Source organism: Caloenas nicobarica, chromosome 10 (assembly GCF_036013445.1).
Source record: "Caloenas nicobarica isolate bCalNic1 chromosome 10, bCalNic1.hap1, whole genome shotgun sequence".
NCBI lineage: Eukaryota > Metazoa > Chordata > Aves > Columbiformes > Columbidae > Caloenas > Caloenas nicobarica.
In genome coordinates this window covers 20,662,243-20,671,805 of record NC_088254.1, presented here as the reverse complement: position 1 = coordinate 20,671,805, position 9,563 = coordinate 20,662,243, and the positions used below count along the sequence as shown (strand labels likewise).

Here is a 9,563-nt window from a genome sequence, read left to right as displayed (position 1 = left end):
GCCCCGGGGGGCTGAACTGGGAGGACACATGAGGAGCTGCCTGGGGGATGCGGGGGACACAAAGGAGGATGCGGGGGGGGGTGCAGGGGAAAACCCATGGCACAGTGCTGGGGAATGCAGGGGGATGTGGGGGGGCTGTCCGGGGACATGGAGGGGGTTATCTGGGGAACAGCAGCAGGACATGCAGGGGGGGTGCAGAGGAATGCAGGGCTGTACAGAGGGGTTTCTGGAGAGCAGCACAGCTGCATGCAGGGGAGGTGCAGGGGGGTACAGGACGTGTCCCAGTCACATGTAGGGGGGATGCAGGGGAATGCAGGGTGTTTGCCGGGGGGCTGCACCGAGGCTCGCCGGGGGGATGCAGAGGTGTGAAGCGGGATTTCCGCGGAGCGGGACCGCGACATGAAGGGGGATGCAGAGGGTTGTTCGGGGACACCGGGGGCGACGCAGGGGGTTATCCGGGAAGCAGCACCGCGTACACGCGGGGGGTGCAGGAATGGCAGGCGGGATGCCCGGCGGCAGGCAGGGGGATGCAAGGGGGTGCTCAGAAACCGCCCCCCCCCTCCCGCGGGCGCCCGTTTTCCCGCCGCTGCCGCCCGGCCGGGCCCTCCCCGCTGCCTCCACCCTCCCCCCCACCCCGCCCGGAGCATCCCCCCGCCCCCGCCGGGCTCCGGGGCCGCTTTAAAAGGCGCAGCTCCCCGCTCCGCCCAGCTCGGCACCGCGGAGCGCACCATGCCCGCCGCAGCCGGCCCCGGCCCGGGGAGCGCGGCCGCTCCGCCGCCCGCCCGCCTCTGCCTGCTGGTCCTGGCGCTGCCGCTGGCGCTGAGCGGGCGCGGAGCCGCGGCCGAACCCTCCCGCACCGTCTACACCAACCACTGGGCCGTGCGGGTGCGGGGGGGCCCCGCCGAGGCCGCTCGCCTCGCCGCCGCCTACGGGTACATCAGCCTGGGGCAGGTAAGGGGAAGCGGGGAGCGCCGGGGGGCGGGCAGATGCCGGGGTACCGGGAGCGGGGGCTGCAGGGGGGCTTGTACCGGGAGCCTGAGGGGGGTCTTGGGGTCGCGGAGCTGTCGGGGGTCCCGGGAGCAGAGAGGTGCGGGGGGGGGTCCCGGGAACTGTCGGGGCTCCCGGGCGCTGCAGAGGGATCTACACCGGGGGTCTGCGGAGGGTCCCGGGAAGATGCCGGGGGTCCCGGGACTGGAGAAGCGCCGGGGGCTCCGACACCGGGAACCTGCGGGGGATCCCGGGAGTGGGCACCTGCCGGGGGTCTCGCACTGTGGGCCCCGGCTTCGGGAAGCTGCCGGGGGGTCCCGCGGAGCTGCCGGATCTGTCGGCACCGGGGCGGTGCCGGGGGTCCCAGGGAGATGGGCCCCTCCCGCCCCCGGAGCGGCGGGATGAGCGCGATGCAGCGATGCTGGCGGAGCGATTTGGCCCCGGGCGGGCGGCCGGGCAGCCCCGGCCCCGTTCTCCCCACCTTGGCCGCCGCTCCTCGGGGTGCCCTCGCCCCGCACAACCCGTTCCCACACCGGCTGGGGGTTGCACAAGTTCCTCCCATCCCGGCGAGTAACATTTATGGATTTAACAAACTTTGGACTCTCTGGCACCGGGTTTATCGGAGATGTTGGGAACACGAAGAACTTTTGCTTTCCATCCCCCGCAGCACACGGATGGCTTAAAGGTGACTTTCATCACGGCAGCTCCTTTTTCCTCTCAATTTCTTCACTCCCTGTAAACCAAGACGTGGGCTGGTGTCCTCAGAGTTTCCTCCGGAGTTTATTACCTTCCGCACTGCTCAACGATTTGCTGGCTGGGTGGCACTTCAGGTTGTCTTCCTGCCCAAGGTGTCTTCTGGACTATAAATTATATCCTTGCTTTATATCGCAACCCTGCTTTTAAGTATAATTAAAGTAACGAGGTGCTGCGTAAACAAATTTGCAGGGGGGAAGGCTGAATCTGGGACAGTGTTTCCTGCACCAGTGTCTGTGACCTCTTGTGGGGGACAACCCTGCGTGTCCCACCCTCCATCCCCTACCTGCTGTGCTTGGCTCTTGCCCCACTGAGGAGAAAATCACTTAAATTGTTCAAATGCCTCTATCACAGGGCCGGGTCGATGCTGTTGTGCAACCCAAAGGGCTTTTCGATGTTTATCCGTCTTCAGCCAGAGAATATCTTGATTGAGCTTCCCCCTCTCCTGGTTTGCATCAGCCTCACGTCAGCTCCTGGGTCATGGTTTTGCTGTGTCCCTGCCCACTGGAGCATCTGTTTCTCCCCAACATTCCAGCTTTCCCCAGCTCATCCCCATGATATCAGAGGCGTTTGGCCCATGGGCACAACATGGCCCTGTCGGAGCATCCCTCCCTCCCCCCGAGCCCTTCCCTGGGGCAGCCCAGCGCGGGCTGGAGAGCAAGGGAAATATTTCTGCGGTTGCATCAGGGTGTTCCTGGCTCCCGCCTTTCCCGCGGATGCTGGGAGCTCCTGCACCGCTGGGGCTTCCCCAGCTGCTCTCTGTACCCTGCCTTCAGCTTTTGAGACTCTGGGGCTTTTCCCACAGGAGCTTGTCCATGGTTAAACCCCAAGGAACTGCTTTGCCTGTGCTTGTGGGGGCCTGGGTGTCCCCAGCTTCCTGCGCCGCATCTTCTGCTCATGGAGCTGCTGGGGACAGCACCGTCCCTGGTGACTTGTTCCCCCCCGGGGGCCTGATCCTGCTGGAAAACCCTGCCAAGGGGCTGTCGCCCTGCCCTGGGGAGAGGGTTGGGTGGAGGCAAGTGGTGGAGTCCCACATGACGAGGGAGGAGGAGAGGTGACTGTCACAGAGGTGACACAGCTGGGTGCAAGGAAGGCTCAGTTGGTGGCTGGTGAGCTCTTTTCCTCTGAGATGCAATCCTGGGGTCTGCTGACACATTCCTGGCTGGGAAGGGCATTGCTGGGGTTTGCACGCATCCGTGTCTGCCCCATGTCCCAGCTGTCCTCCTGTGTTCCTATGCCCAGCCCGGCCACCAAGACAACTCTAAATCCTTCTGGCGCACAGCAGAATGAAATTTTTCTTGGGGAATTATTTGCATCAACTTCTATTGAAGTGAAGCAAACAATTAAACAAAAGGAAAAGCCTTTACACCCCCAAACGCCTGCTCGTTCCTTCCCGCGCTGTGCTGGGATGAGCCAGGACAGGCCCTGGCTGAGGGCTGTGTGGTGCCAGTGCCCTGGGCAGCACCTCCGCTGCCACCGCAGGGGTGGCAATTAGCCTGTTCCTATCCCGATAACAAGATTTATACGATTTATTTTTCCTTGTGCGGTTATGTTTCGGGAGGGCTCAGACGTGCTCAGCAGTCTCTCCTGCGGTGCAGGAGGTGGGCAGGATTCATTTGGGGCTGGAATTGGAGCTTTCCTGGATATTTGTTGTCTGGAGGATGCTAGAGCGATGGTGTCCTCGCAGCCCCAGTCTCCGTCCTTACTGGGCTGAATCCAGCTGTGACCATCTGAGAATGACATTCCCAAAGGCAGGAGCCCTTGTGCCTGCTGGGGACGGGTGGTGTCCCCAGGAGGGGACCAGACACGGCCTCCCCAGCCCAATCCATCCTCCTGCAGGACACCAGCACTGATGCAGCTGCGTTTTGCAGAAATGGGCTGGTTTGGGTGAAATGCTGGAGGACTTTGCTCTGATGAGGAGGGAAGAAACAGGCTCAGCAATTCCCTTACGGGCTCTAGTGCTGCCCTTGGTGGTGTCCAGCTCCAAAAAAGCCCTCCTTTGCCATATCTCATTAGCTGCCAGCAACCTTGAACCTGCTGGAAATACTAATAGCTGTTAATGAAGTAAAGCAGGGATGGATGCTGCTGCAGGAGCATCTCCCAGTGCCTCTCCTGCCCCGGTGCCTTTGGGGGGGCCTTGCAGACAGTATGGGGATTTGTGGGAGAAGGGGAATGGAAAAGGAGGTTGGGAGGTGGCTGACCCCCTTGCAATCATACCTCTTTTTAACACTATTAAGTATTTGTGGAGTACTCCCTCTTGGCAAGGATCTCTGGAGGTCTCTGGTTCAACCCCCCCAATTAACTTTGAGGCTAAATCAGGCTGTGTGGAGCCTCAGCTGGGTGAGATTTGGAGTCGTCCAAGGATGGAGATCCCACCATCTCCCCAGGCCCGTGTGTCACCATCCTACCCAAAGAATTTCTGTCTTTATACCTAGTTAGGATTTCTCCCCTTGCAACTTGTCGCTTCTCATCCTTTTGCCATCCATCTCCATCTCTAACTACCTGGGTCCCACTGGAGCCATGAGAAGCTCCTTCGAATTCAAACTCCTCCCCATTTGGCTGGATGACATTGGCAGGTGTGTGGTTTTTTGAAAGTGGAGCCATTGACACCCCCTGCATAGTGACAATGGCATTGTGTGGTGCAAAACGCCTTCATGTTGCTTCTGAATTGCTCCAAGCTTGTTCTATCCGCAGCCCAGCTGAGCATGGTGGCACCAACCAGGGCTTCCTCTGCCTCAGTTAACAGGGGAGAAGAAAACCAGCTTGTCTTGTTGAGGTACGGATTCAAATTCTCTGAAAAGTGTCAGTTTTCCCCCTGAAACTTCAGCTCCAAACTGTGGATCCATTGGGAAAATTAAAATCAACCCTTGTGGAAATGAGAAACTGTCCTTGGTGTAAGTTAGATGTCCAAAAAAAAAAAAAAATTAAGGTGGTTGGTTGTAAATGCACTTGGGGAGGGAATGAGCATGTCTGGAGCTGCTCAATGTGGTCTCCTGGCCTTTAGGTGCCTGGGCTTTGTAACCGTGGTTGGTGGAGACCTGGATTATCTCCTCTGCAGTGGAGATGAGACCTTTCAGCACGGGCAACTGTCTTCTGGCTGGTCAGGAGCTGGTGGGTACAGTTGCTTGTCTAGGTGGCCAGGAAGGATCAGCCCTTGGGGAAGTCCTATGTGTCTCTTGGGTTTTCCAGCATCCTCATCACTGTGGTCACAGGGCTGTGGCCTCGCTGGTGCTGTATGCAGGAGAAAACTCAGATCTTTTGGGTGTCTCCAGTAGTCCCATCCCCAGGAGTTGCGTTGCTGAGCCCCCACCAAGCTGACTGACCTCAAGGAGGAGAATGAATACTCTTGCATTTAAAAAAAAAAATGGCAATTTTGAATTTTTCTCCTTAGAATAGCTCAGGTAGAAGTAGCCTCTGGAGGTCACTGGGTCCAACCTCTGCTCAGAGTGGGGCTGGCTTTCAAGTTAGCCCCAACTTGAGAAGGTTTTTCCTTATTTTTCCTTCAATAAATCCCAGGAGAATAAAGAACCTAGAGCATAGGGTGCTTCTCCTGCTGTTCTCACCAGGCATCCCCAGACCTTGGGATGGGTTTCTCCCTCCTCGTCCTCTTGCTGATTTGCATTGCGTGGTAATTTTGCATTTGTTTCTGAAAAGCCTGCTCTGGTGGGAAACAGAAGTGCTTCTTCAGCTGATGCTTGTTTATAGAGCGTGATCCTGTTATGATGAGTGCCAGAGGGGCCGGAGATGAGAATAAACTGAATATTATAACCCTGCAAACTCAAGGCTGAGCTGGTGGATGCGGAGCTGAACCCGAAGGGTGGCCTCACACAAAGTTTCCCTACAATATGGGGAGGTTGGAGCATCTTCCTTCTCTTTCCTAAGTACAAGTGGATTTAAGGAATGGGTCTTAAAAGCCAAATGCAGATTGCAGCGAGCAGCCGCTTTGCATGTAGATGTTACAGAAAATGCACAGCTATGCTGTAAAGCAAAGAAAAAGGCGGTGGTGGAGAGGGAGAGAGCGTTTAAATGAACTTGAGTGGAAACAAATTACAAAAATCACTACCGGCAGTAAAGACAAGTTGGCGAAATGATGCTCTGGCATAAAAGGCAGAGCAAAACTAATTAAATATTTAATGCTCGTAAGAGGTACTGGCACATCTCAAGGTATTAAGTGTGATAAAGATGTAAGTAGTTGTCATCATCTGCTTCAGCATCTGGTCCGGACAAACCTGTTTGTTCCCCCCACTTCGTCCTGTTGTAGCCAGCACTGGTCTGGCCTTGGGGATGTCACCCTGGGTCACATGTGGCCTTGGGGACGTTACACGTGGCCTCAGGGATGTCACCCCAGCCCCTGGGTTGCAGACAGGGACTCACGGCACGGCTCACCCTGGTCCTTCAAGCCAGGCACAGGACCTGCCCCTGGCTCCCAGCAGCATCCAGCTCCTGGCCATGGGATGGTTTTTTTTGGAGGGGGGGAAAAAAAAAATCAGCCTCAAGGAAAAAGGAATTTTTACCAGGGACCCAACTTGTACCAAAATTGTGTGACTGGGGAGCCAGCTTTTGGGTCGTCCCCATCCCTAAGGCTGCGAATCCCTGTGGGATGGTCTTCATGTGGCGCCTGGCCAAGAGAGCCGCATTGTTGCATAGTCCTGAGAATTTATCTGTACTTTTGGGATGGAAAAGAGGAGTTAAGGTGTCTCCAGCTGCCGGGATAAAAGGGCTGGAGGCAGCGCAGCCACCCGGGGCTCGGCAGGGTGGTGTGGCTGGCACGGCACTTTCCTGCAAATATGGGGCATTTCGGCTCTGTTCAACAACAACAAAAAAAGTCAAAAACTTGTAAAAGAGAAGTGTGGGGCTTTCCTGAGCTGAAGGGAGCCAGTGGGGCTGCATTTTCCAGCTCGCCTTTGCTCCCGGGCTGCACTTACCACTGGGGAGGGACTCGAGGCAGGGGCATGTGTTATACATCCCTTGGGGAGCATCATTGGTTTGCTCGGAGATATTTAAATTTTTTGACTCTTGCTGCCATCTCTGACTCCAGGTTAAGCACAGTTATATCCTGTGCCTCCATGGAGCATCCCAGGATTAGCAGGGATGGCGTTCACCTCTCCTTATGGGGCTTTTTGTGCTGCTGGAGCGTTGGGTGGGGAAAGGCAGCGGGATGAGGCACCGCTCCCCCAGCTCCGCTGCAGCTGCTGAGCTCATTTTTAGCTCATTATTCCTGCTCGGGAACTGATGGAAGGCAGTTTGTAAAGATGTATTTAATGGGTGAAAATTCATAAAAATGTTTTCTGGGCTCTGCTGTGCCAGCACAGCGTCTAGCAGTGGCACTGGGGTTAGTGCCAGCATCCTGCATCCCCTCCCTGAGCGTCGGGTTTGCGGTGCGAGACGCAGCTGCACCAACACACAAAGGGGTGCTGCCAGCACAAAAATGGGGTGAACCACAGGAAAACTTTTTTTTTAAAAAAAAATAATAATAAAAAAACCCAAACCCAAAACAACCCTCTCTTTTTCCAGATTGGGAGTTTGGAAAACTACTACCACTTTCACCACAGCAAGACGTTTAAGCGCTCGACGCTGAGCAGCCGGGGACCGCACAACTTTCTCCGTATGGACCCCAAGGTACAGGGCTGGGCAGCCTGGGGTCCCCCAGCCTCTGAGGGGGTGGTGGGATGCAGGTCCCCATTTCCCTGGAGAAGCCCAAAGACTTGATCCAGGTCAAGTGTGAACCCGAGCATCTTGCAATGACATGTTATCCTTGAACTGCAGCCCTGTGCGTGCACGGGGTGACTCATTGGCCACGGGTACGTCGATCGGTGATGAAAAATACTGAGAAGTGACTAAATGTTAACATCTGCCTGAAAGCCGGGAGGAAGAAAAGAGGGAGAAAAAAAGCCTTCCAGGGTAGAGAGGCTGCTGCATGCTTGGGGTGTTGATCCAGTTGCCACAACATTTGCTGCCTCTATGGTTGCTATGTGTGAAATCCCTGGCAATGGCCCTGCGTTTCTTCTTCCTAGACCAAGCATCCGAAGGGATTTTTCAGCGCAGCTGAATTGACAAAAGTAACGGGAGGGCGGAAGGAGAAGGCGAGGAGGGACAGGACAGGCAGGACCTGGGTGAGCTGGGTTTGGGGGGATGACAGCGAAGGGCTGTGGCTCTGCCTTGGCTTTCTCCTCCCCAGCTCCACCTGGCACCCGAACCCCGCAAGATGCTACTTCTGCAGTGCAGCGGAAGGGTTAATGTGTGGGGAGGGGGAAAGGAAGAAATAAGTGCAGAAAAAGCCATTACAATGACGATACCTGTGCTGCAGCAAGTGGCTGGTGCTTGCGCTGATGCTCCCAGCTGCTCTTGGGATACTCTTACCTGAAATATTTCCAGCTCATCACATCCCAGCCGCATCTCTCCAGGCCCACGCAGCAGCCCTGCTTTCCCCAGCCAGCCGGCTTTCCAGTGAGATTTGCTGTTAAATATTTGGGCAGGGTCTGTAGCACCTTTCTGAGGAGGCACACAGGTGATGTTGCTGGTGGGGGAAAATTTGGCAAGAGGGGTGTCAGTGCCCTACAAGTGTGCTGGGCTCTAATTAAAGCTGATCACCCTAGGGGAGGTGGGCGGGCATCCCAGCAAATGGTGAATTCAGCTCTGCAATTGAAATACCACCATTTCGATAAGTCTAGTGATAATGCATACCAAATCAATGAGCTTGTAGTCTTATTAACCTTTACCTTGCCTCACTCTGTGGACTGCAAGCCAGAGCAATTAGCTCCTGTTCTCTTAATCCTTCGTTATCGGTTGGAGTTCAAGGCCTCTTGGCATGTGTTGTCTCTCCCATGCACATTTGCAAATTGTTCTGGAGATATCTCAGCGTTTGGACGGGAAAACATCACTGCGAGGCACAAGGAGACAGGAGCTGGATTAGCGAAGATGGAAAGAAATCTTGCAGAAAGCCTAACAAACCAGCGAATTCAATTATTTGCAGATGTTGGGTGGTTCATGCCTTCCAGGGACTATTGTTTCCAGTGCCACTATTTATCAGTTTGCTCTGCTGTGGGGGTTGGTGGCACAAGGACCAGGCATCACCCAGGGTCCTGGTCCCCGAGGGACCACGCTGCTGCCGAGCTCCCCTCGTGTTCTAGGAGACCCGTGGCTGTGGCTACTCCGTTTGGGGCTGATATGATGTGGTAGGTGATGGAAGGGGAGGAGAGATGCAGCAAATCCAGCAATTTTGGGGGCAGGTTGTGGTGGTGAGGGTAAGAGGTGTGGAGGCGCATTGGGACGCAGAGCGGGGTCATGCCGGCTTGGTGGGATGCTGCTGTTGGTCCTCGTGGTGCTGGAGCCTTCAACCTCACTGCTCCGATCTCTTAATCCTCATCGGAGGGTGTCTCAGCCTCAGTCCCTGTGCCTGTCCCCAAGTACCACAGCGAAAGCTGGGGAAGGGGCTGGAGCACAAGTGTGATGGGAGCGGCTGAGGGAGCTGGGGGTTCAGCTGGAGAACAGGAGCTGAGGGGAGACCTTCTGATCTCTGACCTGCCTGAAAGGAGCTTGGAGCCAGGGGGGTCGGGCTCTGCTCCCCAGGAACAAGCGCCAGGACCAGAAGAAACGGCCTCAAGTTGCGTCGGGGAGGTTGAGGTTGGGTCTTGGGAACAATTTCTTCCCCAAAGGGCTGTGGGGCATTGGAACAGGCTGCCCAGGGCAGTGATGGAGTCGCCGTCCCTGGAGGGGTTGGACAGACGGACATGAGGTTCTCAGGGACATGGGGCAGTGCCAGGGGTGGGGTAACGGTTGGACTTGTTCTTGAGGGTCTCTTCTGACCAAAATGATTCTATGAT

General features: G+C 56.2%; 1 protein-coding gene across 1 annotated transcript in view; it reads left to right on the top strand.

Annotated features, from left to right (window-relative positions):
* Nucleotides 1-729: 729 nt before the first annotated feature.
* The window catches only part of PCSK6 (proprotein convertase subtilisin/kexin type 6), a 37,014-nt gene continuing 28,180 nt past the window's right edge, over nucleotides 730-9,563 (top strand). The window contains exons 1-2 of the mRNA XM_065641589.1: nucleotides 730-951; nucleotides 7,255-7,359. Coding sequence (XP_065497661.1) covers nucleotides 730-951; nucleotides 7,255-7,359 — 327 coding nt within the window. The remainder of the gene's footprint in view (nucleotides 952-7,254; nucleotides 7,360-9,563) is intronic.